Source organism: Carassius gibelio, chromosome B8 (assembly GCF_023724105.1).
Source record: "Carassius gibelio isolate Cgi1373 ecotype wild population from Czech Republic chromosome B8, carGib1.2-hapl.c, whole genome shotgun sequence".
Classification (NCBI taxonomy): domain Eukaryota; kingdom Metazoa; phylum Chordata; class Actinopteri; order Cypriniformes; family Cyprinidae; genus Carassius; species Carassius gibelio.
Window position 1 is genome coordinate 11,261,900 of NC_068403.1, and position 19,326 is coordinate 11,281,225.

General features: G+C 37.4%; 1 protein-coding gene across 1 annotated transcript; it reads left to right on the forward strand.

Annotated features, from left to right (window-relative positions):
* The first annotated feature begins 1,954 nt into the window (after positions 1–1,954).
* On the forward strand, positions 1,955–13,942 carry rexo1 (REX1, RNA exonuclease 1 homolog). Its single transcript, XM_052564016.1, has 16 exons — positions 1,955–2,306; positions 2,654–4,350; positions 4,519–4,635; positions 7,656–7,872; positions 7,944–8,092; positions 8,171–8,308; positions 8,588–8,708; positions 8,878–9,003; positions 9,320–9,457; positions 9,826–9,939; positions 10,054–10,127; positions 10,324–10,434; positions 10,613–10,728; positions 10,800–10,938; positions 11,814–11,934; positions 12,704–13,942. Exons 1-16 carry the CDS (start codon positions 2,120–2,122, stop codon positions 12,790–12,792), a joined length of 3,654 nt encoding a protein of 1,217 aa, XP_052419976.1. The 5' UTR covers positions 1,955–2,119; the 3' UTR covers positions 12,793–13,942.
* Positions 13,943–19,326: the final 5,384 nt, after the last annotated feature.

The window sequence follows — 19,326 nt, forward strand, 5'->3', positions numbered from 1 at the left end:
AGAGGGTCAGTTAGAATTTTTTTGAAGCAACAAAAATACATTTTGGTCCAAAAATAGCAAAAACTATGACTTTATTCAGCATTGTCTTCTCTTCCGTGTCTGTTGTGAGCGTTCAAAACAAAGCAGTTTGTAATATCCAGTTCACGAACGAATCATTCGATGTAACCAGATCTTTTTGAACCAGTTCACCAAACTGGTAAAATCAAACTGAATAATTTTAAACGTCTCAAATACACATTAATCCACAAAATGACTTAAGCTGTTAACTTTTTTTTCTTTTTTAATGTGGCTGACACTCCCTCTGAGTTCAAACAAACCAATATCCCGGAGTAATTAATGTACTCAAACAGTACACTGACTGAACAGCTGTGAAGAGAGAACTGAAGATGAACACCGAGCCATATAACGAACTAAAGATTGACTCCTCCTCGAGTCAAGAACCGTTTCTGTCAGACGCTTCCGATTCGAGAACCGCGGAGCTGATGATACGGTGCATGTGTGATTCAGCGTGAAGCAAATTGACACACAGAGCGTCTGAACCGAACTGATTCTTTAAGTGATTGATTCTGTGCTAACGTTATGAGCGCGGGTAAACCGAAGGCTTGAATCAAGGGCAATCATCGCCAATGGCGCCATTTACGTAGAGCGCAAAAAGAACCGGTGAACCGTTTTCTCCAACCGGTTTATTGAATCTAACTGTCAGAATAAAGTACAGGTCATCCGAAAACGGATGCAACCATTTCTTGACTTGTGAATGAGTCTATTGTTCGTTATCTGGCTCTGCTCGGTGTTCATCTTCAGTTCTCTCTTCACAGCGGTTCATTCAGTGTACTGTTTAAGTACATTAATTACTCCGGGATATTGGTTTGTTTGAACTCCGAGGGAGTGTCAGCAACTTTAAAAAAAGTTAACAGCTCAAGTCATTTTGTGGATTAATGCGTATTTGAGATGCGAACCGTTTAAAATTTATTCAGTTTGATTTTACCAGTTTGGTGAACTGGTTCAAAAAGATCTGGTTACATCGAATGATTAGTTCGTGAACCGGATATTACAAACTGCTTTGTTTTGAACTCTCACAACAGACACGGAAGAGAAGACAATGCTGAATATAGTAGTTTTTGCTATTTTTGGACCAAAATGTATTTTCGATACTTCAAAAGATTTCTAACTGACCCTCTGATGTCACATGGACTACTCTGAAGATGTTTTTCTTACCTTTCAGGACATGGACCGTAAAACGTTTACACCGCTTCAATGGAGGGACTGAGAGTTCTTGGACTAAATCTAAACTATCTTAAACTGTTCCAAAGATAAACTGAAGTCTTACGAGTTTGGAACAACATGAGGGTAAGTTATTGATAAAAATTTTGCCATTTGGGTGAACTATCCCTTTAAGACTGATTTGGGCCGCCTCTTGTTTTTAAACTGATCAAGGACAATGGAGAGAGAGGAAAAAAAAGAGAACCTGGACAATACAACTAAGTTTTCATAGTTGTTGTCCTGAAGAAGGGGTCTATTGCTTCTATTTTAGAATAAACCAGATGTTTTTTTTTATCTTGTTGCAGATGGAAGATCAACTGGGGATGAACAAATTAAATGTCATTTTCAATTACTAAAATAAAGCGGTTTCTGTGTTGTGTCCGTTATTATGAACTGTGTGCACTTTACACTTACCTGCCCTAGAAAATGGCACTGATATCACGCCACAGTTATAAACCTTCAGTAATGGGCATGTCGTTCCACTTAACTCACAAAGAAATAGAAATTAATAATTTAAATGAAAAAGATACTAAAGGCATAACGATGAAACCTAAAGCAACACATTAACATGTTTAAAACGCACTAATTTAAAAGAAAGCAACTGCTTTATTGCAGAAGCGCTATGCCGCTACCATGCTAGTTCTCACAGGCAGATGGTTCGGTCAACTCTATTACGTAAAGAACGCGACGCTAGTTGGGGGCCTCGCGGTTGCCTGTCGCGCATAAAATATGGCGTTGTAGGAAGTCTGTTGTTGTCCGAAAGAAAGTGACAACATGCGGATATGCGAATAACCACGCGTGTAGTGGTTAAAACGTACCAGTTAAAAGTCAGCTAAAGTGACCGTGGTTATGAACCGCGATGTTGAGATCGACGGGGTTCTTTCGTGGGATTGACTGCCCGTTTTATTGTGAGAGTAATAATGGAAAAGCCGGTGCAAATAGCTGCTCCAGACCCTACTGTCACTTCAGACACAGCAAACAAAGACGAGGCTCTTCTGGGATATACGACATCAAAAAGACTAAAGCGCTCTCTGCGAGTCCAAACGGTGAATTAAAATGTCTTTGTGGTATCATGGTTTCCTTTTGTTCAAGTTCTCTTTGTGTTCGTGTAACGTTACATTTAAACGCACAGAAGCGTTCTGCTGAGGAACAAAGAAACCAAAGCAACCCCAGAACTGTACTGTCTTATGTCAGCTAGTCCAATTTATGAATTAATAATTAACAGTTTTAATAGCTCTTACTGTTCTTTAGTTGACTTTAATGCCTCAAAAAAAAAATACATTAAATATATATACTTATATTCCACACATATACAGGATACATTATATATTGTTCTGATTCTGTGATTATTTTTTTAACTGTATCATGTAAATCTTGTGACTTTTGTTTACAGATCAAGGATATGATCCATTCAGTCCAGAGGTTGTAAGACCGGGTGAACATTATAATGGGGAGCCCCTGTCGACGGGACAGGATGTGGACCTTGGCACTGTGGAGCTGGAGTTGGTCAATCGGGCCATTGAGGCTGTTCGCACTGAGATGGAAAGGGACAAGAAGAAGCTTTCTCAGATTGGCGATCAGGAATATGAGCCGACCACAAGCTCTGTTAAGAGACCGAAACCCACTGCATCATCCCATCAGGCCTATGATCCTGGCAGCTATCAAATGGGTCAAGCTAGTGAATACACCCCATCCCCTCGCTCAAGCAAATACACTTTGGACTCCGAGAACAGCAGTACCAATGCACTGGAATATGTGCCCACTGCTGTCTCCAAAGCAAGCATTAAAAAGGCATTACCTCCACCACCGTCCCGTGTAAAGTGTAAATACACTCTAGATAATTCCAAACCAACCACAGACATGGAGTACGACCCTCTCTTGAACTATTCAGCTAAGCCAACTGGTAAAGATCAAAGGGCTTTGTGTTCAGAGACAAAGGGGAGAAAGAGGTTTTACCCTGAAAAACAAGGAGAAAATGAGGAATACGTTCCAACGGTGAAGAAACCTAGGTCGACATTACCTAAGGCAGATGTCCCGAAGTACACTGCAAGCTTCTCTGAATCTGATGAGGAAAGTTCTGGGACAGAGTATCGCCCGACGTCCATAAGCCGAATGCAGCGCAAGGGAATTAACATCAGCTTTAAACAGGAACAAGTGTCAGGTGCGAAGGGACAGCAAAGAAATCAGGTGTCTAAAACTGCCGATGTTTTCTCACAGAGCGAATCAGATGATGTGGATTCCCAGGATGTAGATCGGACAGACAAAAAGATACCTGTGAGTCAGCTGAAAACTATAAAACCTGATAAACTGAAAAAAGAGGAGCAAGAATCCAATAAGAAGACTCAAAAAGAAAGGCGGGAAAGTTCAAATGCAGACAAAACATCGAAGAATTCAAGTCAAAAAGACAAGAACCAAAGTAAGAGTGAGGACAGAGTCAATAAGTCCAAGGAAAAGCTGCGGAGAGACGGATCGAAGTCAAAGAGTACCGATGAAAAGAACAAGAAGATAGATAAGATAAAGAATGAACATGGTCACAAGGAAAAAGATAGAGGAAGTGGTGACATCAAGAAGCCCAAAATGGACAAGCCTGTGAAAACCGATAAGGTGTCGTCCAAAATCAAAGACCAGAAGAATGGAAAACTTGAGAGCAGCACAAAGGATAAGGACAGGGACAAAAAGAAAGGCAGCCATGGGAGCAGCAGCAGCACTAAAGACAAAAGCAAAAAAGGCAGCTCAGTTGTTGATCACAAAGAGGCAAGTGAGGCCAAACAGAGGAATCTGAGCCACATTGACTTGTTCGGTGCTGAGAGTGCTGAAGAGGATGAGGAAGATGAGAGGATAGTGAGGAAGTCAGCTTCTGCTTTTAAACGGGGAAGCTTCATGAAGAACAAGAGGAAAACGTCTGAAGATACATCATCATCGGAGGATAACTCTGAAGTGGACGATGATGGTGGTGGTGATGAAGCAGTGGACTACTCCTGTCTGCAGGATGAGATGGAGTATGACTCCGACCCGATGGAGGAGTGTCTGCGGATATTTAACGAATCCAAAGAGGTGAAGACGGAAGATAAAGGGAGACAAGCTAAGCAGGTACCAGAGTTTTTCTTTCTTTCTCTAGGTTTGATAATAATTTTGGTTATCATAAAAAGCCTTTGTGGGGGTTTAAGGATGTTATGCAAATGTTAGCTGTCAGTGGAAATCTCTGGGTTTTCGGTTGCAACTGAAGTTTCAGTTTCACTTTCATGTGTGTGTTTTTAGCCTTTAAGGGACGAGGAGGAAGAGGAGGCGGAGGAGGAAGAAGAAACAGAAAGCACTTTAACTACTCTCTTTCCTGGCCAGAAGAAGAGGGTGTCACATTTTAAAGCTCAAGGAAAGGTTAGTGTTGGAATGCATGTTCTGACATGTCTGACACATTCTCTCCCGTTATTGGTTCCTTGCACTTCATATTTGCATATTAGCTCTATTTGATGTGCAACAGTTAGACCATAAGTGAGTCAAGGCAGAGTATGTTGTAGTAGTGTATTATGCTGTTCAAAAGTTTGGAGTCAGAATTAAGAATTGTATTTAAATATATGTATTTATATTAATATATTTAATATGTATATATTTTATAAGTCTATTTTTCATTCAGATTTTATATATATATATATATACAGGTGCTTCTTAATAAATTAGAATGTTGTGGAAAAGTTAGTTTATTTCAGCAATTCAACTTGATGAAACTCGTGTTACAAATTCAGTGCACACAGACTGAAGTAGTTTAAGTCTTTGGTTCTTTTAATTGTGATGATTTTGGCTCACATTTAACAAAAACACATCTCAACGAATCAGAATATAGTGACATGCCAATCAGCTAATCAACCTCCATGCCACCTCCATGCCACGCTGAATTTGAGGCAATAATTAAAGCAAAAAAAGGAACCCCTACCAAGTATCGAGTACATGTACAGTAAATAAACATACTTTCCAGAAGGCCAATAATTCACTAAAAATGTTTTTTTATTGGTCTTATGAACTATTGTAATTTATTGAGATCATGAATTGGTGGGTTTTTGTTAAATGAGAGCCCAAATCATCACAATTAAAAGAATCAAAGACTTAAACAACTTCAGTCTGTGTGAATTGAACTGTTAATACACAAGTTTGACAAATTGAGTTGAATTACCGAAATAAATTAACTTTTCCACGACATTATAATTTATTGAGAAGCACCTGTGTATGTGTGTGTGTAATCATAAAAAAATATTTATTTAACAAAAATGATACTTATTCAGCAGCAGGGGCTCATTAATTTGATCACAGAAACAATTAAGACATTTGTAATGTTAAACAGCACAACATTTTAACATTAATAATAATAGGAAATGTTTCTAAAGCACCAAATCAGCATCTTAAATGATTTCATAATGGTCATGTGTGACACTAAAGACTGAAGTAATAATGCTAATAATTCAGCTTTGCCTTCATGGGAATAAATTACTTTTTAAAATATATTACAACAACATGCATTTTTTTTAAATGGTATTAATATTTCACTGTATGACTTTTTTGTGTGTTTTTGAGCAAATAAATAAACCCTTGCTAATTAAGCGACTTTCAAAAATGTTTATAGATTGTTTAGATTTATATAGATTATTTTTATGTGGCACAAAAACATACCATAATGAGAATTACCAGTGTTAATATGATGTGGGAAAATGGCTGTTGCTTGTTGGGGAAAGTAGGTCATTACTGGATTCTTTGTTTTGAAAACACCTGAGGTTTTGTACTGAAAAAGTGTTACTACTTGTTGTAAGTTTTGTTGTTGAATAATTATTTACATTTTCCTAATTAAAAGAACCATATGTGATGCTAAGTGTAAATAATTTGAAAAGCTTTATTATTTTTATGTTTGTGTTTATTTTGATGATGTGCATCTCACCCTGATATACTTCAAGTACGCACTAAAGAATGCTGATATCGTTATTATTGATTCAGCCTTGTCAAGTAGGTTAGTTGTGTCGTTTTTCTTGTGTTCTGAAGTAAAAGAACGAGATATATGACATCCGTGTAAAGCGTCTCCATTTTCTAGAACTTTCACTAAAGTTTTGGTGCCGAGACCCGGGATAGCGTCGCAGAATAATAACCTCGAATTGAAAGTGAAAGTGAGTTGAAGGAAGATGGCTGAACAGTTAGTGCAGATGAAGAAGAAGAAGATGAAAACAATACGCAGCTCGACGACGAAGTTGCAGACTCTTTTGCGAGAAGAGATTGGTAAAGAAGAACCAGACTGTGATAAGTTGCGCGAGTTGCTCTCACTGTTATCGACGAAAGAGGAAAGTTTAGTGGATCTTGACAGAGGCATTGAAAAAGAGACTTCCACGGCCGATCTGGAGAGAGAGGTCGAGAGTGCGCTGGATTATCAGGATCGCGTTATCATGTGGAAATCCCGTGCAGAGAGACTGATAGAAAGAGAGCGTGAACAAGAGAGTGAACGGGTAAGAAACGTCAAAGCAAAACAGTGTCAAGCTCCCCAAACTAGTTATGGACAAGTTTACGGGAGAAATTAACAAATGACAGGAGTTTTGGGGTCAGAATTAAGCCACAATTCATTCTAATGAAGCGCCGTGTACGAAAGAGAAACGTATTTACTTGGATGACGCAGCGGACAAAACAGTATCATGGCTCACTGTGACGAACATTATTTATGATGCATCTATCGAATTGTTACAGAAAAGGTTTGGAAGGAAGGATATTGTTATCAGTGCTCACATGTCTAATTAAACTGCTTAATTTGACTCCTGTAAAGCGATCATCAGACGTAAACGCTTTGAGAAGTTTATATGATGAATGTGAAATTCAGATTCGTAGTTTGGAATCTCTGGGTGTTCCATGTGACACGTATGGCAGTCTTTTGTGCGCTGTGTTATTGCAATTGATGCCAGAGGACATTGCTTTAGCTTACATTTGTCAGTTGGACTCTGATGGTGAATGTAAAGGAAGTTCAAAGCTCAAAAAGAGACAAACAGTTGAGTAATAGATCTTTCACCAAATCTGATATGACTCATTAACCAAGGCATAAAAAATGGACAATGTCTTCTGCAGATGCCCTGCTCACTGTTAGTCGTGCTCCCAAGGCTTGTATATATTGTGAGAACCTGAATCATAAGCCTGAGAATTGCTCTGAATATTCACTACTTTTAGACAGTTATGTTATATAGTCACTCCTAAAACTGCTTTAAGTGCTTTAAATAATCAAGATTCCAGTTAGAATAAGAAGTCAGGGGGGGAACATTCACCTAAAGTTCACCTTAATAAGGTTCACCTAAAAAACATTAAATGATAAATCTGTACTTGTGTTCAGAAAGTGCAGTAGAACAACAGTTTAATAATTGTTTTTCTAATTCTTCATTCAGTCTGAGTCATCGCTGAACGCTGTGCCGATGCTGCAGCGGAGAATGACGGCGCAGGAGATCTGTTACCAGCGCATGCAGAAGGCCCAGCAGCAGGCAGCACAGCTAGCTGCTGCAGTAAAGGCAGCGTCTGCATCGACCAGCCCAAAACTGGGGCTCTCCGGAGAGAAACGGCGGGTGGCACACCGGCCAAACGCCTCCTTGCCCTCATCAAAGCCTGGTATGAGGGGTCCTACATTCACTTACAACAGGATTAAGGATTAGGAGTTAAAAACGCATGTTTTTTGGTAGGGCTAGCTGATGCCAGCAGTTGGGTGTTATCACCCACCAGGGTGGCGACCGATCAGCTATCAGTCAAAGCTCAGACATCTGCAGGCATCCTGTCAAAGACCAAATCCACTACAGTGCAGAAAAGAGTGGCACACACTCCCACCATGAAGGTAAAGTTCCCCTAGAACAGAACTATAATGGTGTTCTTAAGTGTCCTCTATAAACACTCTCTTCTCTGCCCACCACAGAGCTCTGCCATGAAGCGTCCTGTCATTCCTGCAGAATTTGGGGCAAAGGTGCCCACTAATGTCCGCCAGCGCTACCTAAACATCTTCATTGATGAGTGCCTGAAGTTTTGTTCCTCTGAACAGCAAGCTTTTCAGATGGTACATCATCTAGCCTCTATAATTCTGTCATCATTTACTCACTGTCATGCTGATCCTTAATGTGTACAAGTTTCTTTTTTTTGCTGAACACGAAGATATTTTGTAGAATGTCTGTGATGGTATTCCATTGAATTTTTTCATAATATGACAGTCAGTGGGTACCATCAAATGCTTGTTTACCAACATTCTTTTTCACTTTTGTCTGAGCTATCCCTTTATTGTCATTTTCCCTTATATATATGTTGAAATGTATATTCTGGTTGTCTTGTTCCCTCTCAGGCTCTGGAGGAAGAGAAGGTGGTGTATGACAGGAGCAGCAGTAAGAACATCTACCTGAATGTAGCTGTGAACACACTGAAGAAACTTCGCAGCAAGAGCACACCTGCATCTCCTGTCATCAGTGAGTCTAACACAAACACGCAGATTAATACTCCTGTTATTCTGTCAAGATTAGAGAAGCTAGTGTTTTTATATTAATTTTTTAAAACAAGCAGTTAGTAAATGAATAGAGTGCAAGTTTAAAAGGGACTGGAATAGAATTAGAATTGATGTTCTATGTTATTTCTCAGAGAGCCCGGCTGTATCTGTGAATAGAAGATCTCAGTCCCATGAAGAAGTACTTGGTGGACGACTTGCTGCCACAACCAGCTACACAATCAACCGCTCCGGCAAACAGCTGGATGTGGACCCTAAAGGTACCTCACTACCACTTAAGTGTTATTCTAGTATTATATGCATATTATTATATTAATAATATTCTAGTTATCTTTATTTTGATTTCATATCAAGTTATAATAATTGTAGTACTTAAACTTAATTTAATTTTGCTTAGTTTCCAATACAACATTTCTAATTTTTATTTGGGTTTTTCAAGTCTTCCATCTAGTATTTATTTTCAGCTTTCTTTCAGTTGATGAAAACCCTTTTTATTAGTTTTAGTTAACAGTAACGGCATTCTACCACCCTTTTTTCCGATCTCACCCACCCATGTCTGCATCATGCTGTTTTCAGGTGCCATTCTTTACAAGAAACTGAAAGAATATGCAATGACTGATGAACAGCTGCAGGAGCATGGCTACCCCAGACCTCACCCCGAGATGTCGGGTCACGCTGTTGTCCATAACCTCCCAGAGAAGAAAATCAATGACCGTTAGTTTTGTTTTTATTGTCTTGCACCAATTTCTTGATTCTACTTCTTCAAAATACATCTTAAAACAAAGAGGCAAACCACTAGGTGGCACTACGCTCAAACTTTTAGCACCTTATATATATATATATATATATATATATATATATATATATATATATATATATATATATATATATATATATATATATATATATATATATATATATATATATATATATATATATATATATATATATATATATATATTCTTTGTACTCTCTGAACATAAGTTGCATTACTTTAAACAGCTGTACATTTGAAAATATCTTGCCTCTCGTTAACATTTGCACTATTGCTTTTGATTAATTGTCCTATATCTCTTCCTTAGCTTTTAACAAAATCTGTTGTCGATGTGGCGCCGAGTACAAGATAAATGCTAATGGCAGCTGTGTGCGTAAGGAGGAGTGCAGTCACCACTGGGGAAGATTACGCAGAAACAGAGGTGGGTATGTGTACATGTAAGATGAGTTGTGAGTTTTTTGTAATGACAGTATGCTTCGTGTATTTCACTGTATACGTTGCTGCTAACACTGACATGGTTTTATGTCTTACGTAGTTCCAGGAGGTTGGGAGACACTTTACAGCTGCTGCTCTGGTGCGGTGGGTTCTCCTGGATGTGAAGTGTGTAAAGTAGGTATCATCATGGATCTGCAAATATTGGAGCTTTTTTTCAGTTTGTGCACACTGCCTTTTGCTAGTTGAAGCTTTTAATAATGTGTTAGGAGGAAGTGTTATAGCCTACTAAAAAGTATGTTCAGTAATGTGTCTCTGAGGTCTTAGAAAGGTTAAAATTACCTGTAAAGCAAAATTACCCCTTTTCATTTAGCAACATGTACAAGATGGCCGTAAGGAGTCTTTGGATGGTTTTGTGAAGACTTTCAGCAAACCGTTGCCAGTAGATGGAAATGGAGGTGTCTATGCCTTGGACTGTGAGATGGTGAGAATAACAGTTATTCAAATGCCCCCACACTTATTTTAGGTGGATATAAAAAGCCTTATGAAAAAAACAGGATCTAGTCTAAAGTCTGATATTAAAGATACAACAAGCCACTTTAACCCTTTATTAAATCGAACTATATAATATAACCATTTTCATCTCGATACTTGTTTTATAGTGCTACACAAAGCAAGGTTTGGAGCTGACCAGAGTGACCGTCATTAACTCTGACCTCAAGGTTATTTATGACACATTTGTCAAGCCAGGCAGCAAAGTGGTGGATTACAACACACGGTAGGAATTGTGTTAAGAGATCTGTTAAGAGTTTTTCTAGTTCCAGTTACACCCGTTTGTGTTCCATCCAGGTTTTCAGGCGTGACGCAGGATGATCTGGAGAACACCACCATCACCCTGAGAGACGTGCAGGCGGTGCTGCTGAGCATGTTCAGTGCAGAGTCCATTCTGATTGGACACAGTCTTGAGAGTGACCTGTTTGCGCTCAAGGTACACCCAAACACTAGAGCTGCACGATTAATCATCAAAAAAATATTAAAAAATCACAATCTCCATTCAAACAACCACGTGATCTCATTTCTAAATGACAACGATTTTCCTGTGTATTTAATATTTGAAAGAATTCATACCGGATCTTTCAAATCTGCATTCGCTTTGCCTGCTGACACAAGGAGAGCCGTTACCATGTTTAGATAAGAAATAGCTTCACAAACAGACTTTTCAACCACAAAGTATTATTTCTTTGTTACGGTCATTCATATAATCACAGAAATACTGGGATTTAAGGTTATAGACCCAATATAAACACTGATGATAGCGATCAAAATAAAGAAAATCCTGGCTTTTGAAAGTCATTAGCACTTCAAATAACGTTTGTGTTGAGTGACTGTTCAAAATGTGTGTCATTGAATCATTCATTCAAGAGATTTGTTAAAAAATGCTGATTTCTATATTAATGAAACAAGTGAAGTATTAATGAATGAGTCATTCATTCATTCATTTATAGTTTTAATATAAACAGCCTCTAGTAAATAATACATCATTTTAAGTTCAGAGTCATGGGAGAATTGTTTACTTGAAAAAATAAAAACGTGGTTCTCAATTTATCCAGAATCGTGCAGCTCTACCAAACACTATTTGTACTGTTTTTATAATAATCCAAAACCTAGTGTGTTGCTTGCCTAGACAGAATTTGTAGGAATTTTAAGTGTGCTTGTAATGTAATATAAAGGCTTAATGAAATACCTAAATATTTTAAGCTTATGCAATCAGGTAGCTTAATAGAGTTTGGAACAGTGACATTTTTTTTATATTTTAATCAGTATTTATTAACATGAGGGTTATATCTATTCTGTGTTTACTAGCTTATTCACAGCATGGTTGTGGACACCGCTATTGTGTTCCCTCACCGCCTGGGTCTGCCCTACAAACGTGCCCTGCGAAACCTTATGGCCGACTACCTCAAACGCATTATACAAGACAGCGGTGAGGATATTATTCATTTGCATCATCTGCATTAATCCAACGAAAATGTACAGGGTATCTTTCACCCAGGAAAATGTAAATGATAAAATGATAAAATACAGTTCATTAAAAAGGACCGTTAAGGTTTTTTTTTTTACATTGTGATATTATTGTCATCAGTAACTGTACTGCATGTATTATCATCAGTATTGTCCATTATTGTCTAGACACAATAATTTGTTTATTAAATGAGAATAAATTAAATTCAGTAGAAAAAATGCTACCATTATATAAATACTTAACCGTTACATTCACATGCTACTGAGAATTTGCTATAAAACGTCCTTAATTCTCTATATGAATATACTTCAATATATAGCAATATATGTAGCAAGGCTTTTTTTATATAATAAAGAAAATGAATAGAATAGAAAAAGAATAGAGCAAGCTAGTGTTAGAGGCCTTTTTTTGCTTTTGTTAATTGTATTATATATATAAAAAAATAGAATAGAATATAAAAAGATTTGTGTTATTTATTATTTTGAAGAAAAACGAGCAGTAAATCAATCGAGTGCTAAAAGGGACAAGTTTTTATTTATTTATTTATTTTTATCTGACCTGGATATGAGATTCACCTTAGCTTAATTCACCATTCATCTAGGTGAGGAAGGAATGTATTATAATAATAGTGTATTATCAAACCCACATAATAACATGTGACACACAAAGGCTCTAAATAACATGCTCTGGACCGTCCCTGTTTCATGTCTCGTTTCCTGTCTCTTTACAGTTGGAGGGCACGACTCCAGTGAAGATGCCCGGGCCTGCATGGAACTCATGATCTGGAAGATCAAAGAGGATGCCAAAGTGAAGAGATGACCTCTGACCCTGCCAGTTCTCTCACACTGGGTTACGACCTGGAATGATTTTGGATGGAGCCGATCGTCATAGATGAAGAGTCACTGAAGCTCTTCTTAATAGTCCGTGCGTCACTTGGGTCGGATAAACTGCGTCAGAGTAAATGCTGCAGTGTGAATGAGGGGGCAAAGAAAGAGATGGACAAAGGGGAGGAGACCTGGATGGATAATGTGATAGATTGCAAAGCCTAGACCACCAAGACTCCTAGCAACCAGAGCTAGTGCCCTATCAAATAAGCAATCCTATTTCCCACCATGCTAAAACTGACCTAGTAATTGCCAATATTATCACAAGTGGACATAGATTGGGGAGAGGGTAATTAACCTTTTGTTGAGTTAAAGTATTCTCTATTTTTTTCAGCAGTATTTTATTTTTTCAAAGACTCTAGTCCCCCAAATCATCGATTACGATAGTGTTTTAATGTTCACTTTAGGTGATGTGGCTCCCGGAAGGTCTATGTGTTGCACTCTAAGGTTGTTTGTGATATAGATGTATATTAAATCCACAATTATACTTGAAACCATGTTTTTTCAGCACTTATGTGATGTCACTTCCTCTAGTAATAATGTATAGCAATCCATATACTCAAAAACAGTGTATTGTCTAGCTGCGAATATGTAAAACTAGATCACTCTGACATTATCATGATCCGATGCCTTGTAAACCAGGCTCAGTATTCTTATCTATACTCAAATTAGTACAATTTGTTTACACTTTCAAATTTGTGTGTGATTTATTTATTCAAACAAATCATGAGCGGACAGGACAATAAGGAAAAAAAAACAGTTTACTTTGATTTACTTTTTAATTCACTTTAATTTGTATTAAGCAGTTTAAGTTATTAAATGCAGTATATTGAATACTGACACACTAAATGTCATTCATTTAGGCCTGCCACTTTAAACACAATACTTTTAGAAACTGCTACTAAAAACATACCTTTCAATAACTGTTAAAACTAAAGGTCAACATGGCTGTGCAGTGATTTGTAATGTTACTAAATGGATTGACATTAATGACATGTGCTGTACATAAGTTGTATCTAAGCTGTTTTTGTAGCTGTTTAGTTTTGTTTTCTCTTAAAAGCTATAAATAAAACACAAAAATCACAGATTTGTATATACATTTTTATACACATTTTAGCATTCATTTATATACAGTAAATATTACATATAAAAAAATGTATATACATATGTGCCATTTAAAAGTTTGCCATCAGTGTAAAAAATATATATATAAAAGTCTTCATTGTCACCTGTATTCAATTGAATGTGTCCTTGTTAAATAATTACATGCTCATACACACAAAAAAGTAAAAAAAAAAAAAAATGTATACACACACACAATTTTTTTTCTTTCTTTTTGTGTGTGTGTGTGTGTATGTAATTATTTAACAAGGACACATTCAACTGAATACAGGTGACAGTGAAGACTTTTATATATTAATTTTTATTTCTGATTTAAAAATTATGTTTCTAATAAATGCTGTGGAACTTTCTATTCATGTTGATAATTATAAGAAATGTCTCTTGAGCAGCAAATTAGCATATCTGAATGATTAATGGAGTAATGGCTGCTGAAAACTGAGCTTTGCCATCACAGGAATATAAATAACATTTTAAAGTAGAATAAAATGTATAAAGGTATTTTTCAAATTGTAGTATTTCACAGAATTACTGTTTTTACCGTATTTTTGATCCTATAAATGCATACTTTATGAACAAAAGAGACCTTGCTTGGAAAAAAAAAAACCCCATCATACTGACGCCAAGCTATATATATGAGTGTGTGTGTGTGTGTGTGTGTGTGTGTGTGTGTGTGTGTCAGCAGCAAATGGACCGGTGAATACGTCCAACTAAATGTCTAAACACACGGATGTCAAGACTTTGTTTGAGAATACTCTCTGATCTTTTATCCTAACCTGTCTGTTCCACTTCACCATCTTCGTCCAGTTACTTTGAATGTCTATATATGAGATCTTTTTCCAGCAGGTGCCTGACTAAGAACTCTTCCTTCAGCAGCTGTTTTCTCGGACAACAAAATGACACAAAGAGCCTGTGGAGGCATAGAGCGGAGGTCTATTGTATCCCGCTCACCCCAGGCCCATGTGTTTACCCTGGGCCCCAGTCTTCTCATGTCACAGACCCGGACCCCAGGTATTAAAAACTTCGGCAGGATCAATATCTCAGACAATGTCCGGGTGGCCGGGAAGGGGGGCGGCTCTCACTGTGTTTATTGAGTGATTTAAAGATCTGAGCATGTGCAGTGAAACAGCTTAAAATCTTGTTCATTATCAAGTTCGATCAGTCGCTCTTCTGATCACCTTTGACTGCTGGGGTCACCAGAGAAGAGAAGAGCCGCTCATGACCAAATGGTAGTGTTTTTGCCATTTGGTTTGATATTTAGTCCTCTAATTAAATTATGACATTCTTATATGATGAGATATATATATATATTAGGTAAGTTTATATTATGATATGCTTTTAGTTAGCATCACTAAGAAACAAGAAAGATTAAGTAAAATCGGTCAAAACATGCAACCCCTAGGAACTGCTTATACTGTATGTCATTAGCCCATTGTAAAATCGTGCCATCTAATTAAGTGATTGATCCTCCAGTTATTTTCAATGTCGATCCATTAGGCTTAAGATAAGCCATACTTGTGCCAAGGTCTGGTTTAATATGTTTTGTTTAGGTTTAGGTCCACAGAGATAAAAAAAAAAAAAAAAAGCTTGTCTGGTTAACAGGGTCTGGTTAGTATAAAAATCAATGCCAGTGTATAACATCCACAGCTCTTGTTTTGTATATGAGATTTCTATTACAGATTTGAGTAACGGGTAACACTTTTAATTTTTTTTACACCATGCTGTGTAGTGTTTTTTTTTTTATCTACATTGGGTCCTATTTGTTGCTCTCAGAGATTTGTTTTAATTGCTACTAATATTTCTCTGATAAATCTTAAAGAGGAGATCTTACTGGACTTTTAGTTTAGTTACTTTTTTACTTTTACTTCCTCTGCATTGTTTTTCAATTAATTGTTTTTAATTTTCTAATTTGAACTTGTAAAAAGATAGATAGATAGATAGATAGATAGATAGATAGATAGATACTAATGAAGTGTTACCAAATATTCTTCTGAAATATAAGATATTCCAATAACGCATTTTTCATAAGAGGTCTTTTGAGTATACAATAAATAATATAGCAATGGTTTTAGCTAAAATTAACATTTTTGCAGTTTTTAAAATGTCAGTGTATATTTTGACTATATTTCAATATGTTATACTTTAGACCTTGTGTAAAACGCTTTCTTCCATGTTTTTTTGTGGAATTTCAGGGGTGTTCATGAGTTAACTGGTAGGTAAACAGGTGATAAGTAAGGATCAGTTCATTATCTGGGTTAAACATCTGGTGCACCTTTTTACTCCTGCTCCCTTTTGGAGCTCGATAGCTTTTGTGTTTTCATGTTCAGAGGCTCTTTTGAGAATAACTGGATGCCTCTTACTGGAGCTTAAACTGTGCTGCTGACCTCACGCTTCTGGACCCTCACTGTGCAAGGTCAGAGGCCAAGCTAGCCACATCGATTTCCCCCATGAAGAAGTCTTTAGTCCCACAACACTTCTCCTAAGGCCCCCTTCACACAGAGCTGCCCGGAGAGCCAATTGTGCCGTGCTGGGATCGATCCACTCAGTGTCAGAGGGGCCTCTTAGTTAAGCGGCTCTCTCTCAGATAACTGACAACTACAAAGCTCTCCTCTTGACAGGCGCTTGTCAATACAAATTTCCACTATTGATAAGTAATTAAAGAAAGGCAGAGCATTCTGCTTCTCTCTCCAACATCTGTTAAACAGGACCTGTAAACAAAACCTCTCAAAAGGCTAAATGAACCCCCTCTGTCCTTCTCTAGAGCCCCCCTGTAGTTTTAAACCAATCCAAATCATATTAAAACGCTTTCAGTTAGCTGCAGCTTTAGAAACTCCATTGAGATAAAAGGTCCAATTCTGCTCTTGAAGACCATTCTTTAGTACAAAAGAGCAAAAGTTTCCAAGTCCAAAGTGAGTACCACTACAAACATGATTTCGTAAATTCCTGGGCTATTTTTCTTTTAAAATTTCACACATTTTAATATTTATCCTGGGTTATGTTTCTTGCATCATATACACTTAAACAAAATTATAAATGCAGCACTTTTGTTTTTGCCCCCATTTTTCATGAGCTGAACTTAAAGATCTAAGACTTTTTCTATGTACACAAAAAGCTTGTTTCTCTCAAATATTGTTCACAAATCTGTCTAAATCTGTGTTAGTGAGCACTTCTCCTTCGCTGTAATAATACATCCACCTCACAGGTGTGGCATATCAAGATGCTGATTAGACAGCATGATTATTTCACAGGTGTGCCTTAGGCTGGCCACAATAAAAGGCCACTCTAAAATGTGCAGTTTTACTGTACTGGGGGTCCGAAAATCAGTCAGTATCTGGTGTGACCACCATTTGCCTCACGCAGTGCAAGACATGGCTCCTCTCCTCTTCAATGGCTGTGCGAAGTTGCTGGATATTGGCAGGAACTGGAATACGGTGATCCAGAGCATCCCAAACATGTTCAATGGGTGACATGTCCGGTGAATATGCTGGCCATGCAAGAGTTTTCAGCTTCCAGGAATTGTGTACAGATCCTTGCAGCATGGGGCCGTGAATTATCAATATGAATAAATGCACCTGTGTTCAATGTCAATAACATAATTGCCCATACCATAACCACACCGCCACCATGGGCCACTCGATCCACAATGTTGACATCAGCAAACCACTCATCCACATGACGCCATACACACTGTCTGCCTTCTGCCCTGTACAGGGAATACAGGGATTCATCCATGAACATAACACCTCTCCAAAGTGCCAGACACCATCGAATGTGAGCATGTGCACCCTCAAATCGGTTACAATGAAGAACTGCAGTCAGGTAGAGACCCCGATGAGGGCAACGAGCATACAGTATCGAGTTTTTTTTTTGCTGCCAATTGCACGCTCCCTCAATACTTGCCACATCTGTGGCATTGTGCTGTGCACATTTTAGATTGGCCTTTTATTGAGGCCAGCCTAAGGCACACTTGTGCAATAATAATTCTGTCTAATCAGCATCTTGATATGCCACACTTTTGAGGTGGATGGATTATCTCGGCAAAGGAGAAGTGCTCACTAACACAGATTTAGACAGATATATGTGTACAATATTTGAGAGAAATAGGCCTTTTGTGAACATATAAAAAGTCTTAGATCTCTGAGTTCAGATAATGAAAAATGAGGGCAAAAACAAAAGTGTTGCGTTTATAATTTTGTTCAGTGTAAATAGCATGTGCCATCAAGTCTAGAGTAAACATTTGGACCATAACTGTAATAATTAAATGATGTCATCTTAATTTAAAATAACACGTTTTCCATCACTTCCTTATAACCTTGAACACAATTTGTGAAAGTTTCTATGCAAACCTCATGAACATTTAAAGGGGTCATATGATGCGATTTCAATTTTTCCTTTATCTTTGGAGTGTTATGACAAACACTCCACCTTCAATACCACGCATATTGCATAGAGGACCTACAATAATGTAGAGTATTTGAAAAAGAATGTGTTTTTTGAACATTAAAGCATGTCAATATATTCTGCAACAACAAATACACAAAATAATGATCTTTAAAAAAAGCATCATATGACCCCTTTAATAAAGCAAGTGGCTACTGTTCAGTTTTGCTCAACAACTGCATGTTACATCCTAGAACATCATCGTTCACATTGCATATGCTTTTTGTCTTTGTATTTGTCTTTTGCAGCATCTTTCATATGACAGACTGATACAAAAATTAGATAAAATAAATTAAGCTCAAGACTTACTACTTTTTTCGTTCAAATGTTGTTTTTAAAAAACATAACTTGATGCCTTTTCATACACAAAAATGTGTTTTAAAAGTGGGTTTACTTTTTAAAAATGGGTTAAAAGCGGCACCCAAGTAATAAAAAAGTTAAACATGAAAGGCCCATATCTGTTCTAGTTATAGGTGTGTTCCTAAATACCCGTTCTTTCTTTTTGCTTTTGCAAAAGTTGTGTTTATGAAAAACTGATTAAAACAGGCTGATATTAAGCAAAATCTGAAGCTATTTTATGGGTTTAAAATTCTGTAATGAGTTTAATCTAGTTTGACCTGTGTTTTAAATGCTGCTAAACTGTGTCTTTGTAAGTGGATCCACTAGCACACATCCCCTAAACCCCTTAAACTCTCCAGACAGGGCCTAAACCTCCAAAGCTCGACTATAGTTGGCCACTAAGACAAATTAATGGGTTTGCATCCAATTATGCCTATGTAAATAAACATCTTAATGAGAAAATTCCAGATGCATCCACCACTTTGTGGTCTCTTTAAAGCTGTTGAGTGGGTCGGGGTAAAGCCGAAACGCAATTTTAGTGGGCTGGAGATGAAAAAGCAGCTCTCATTAC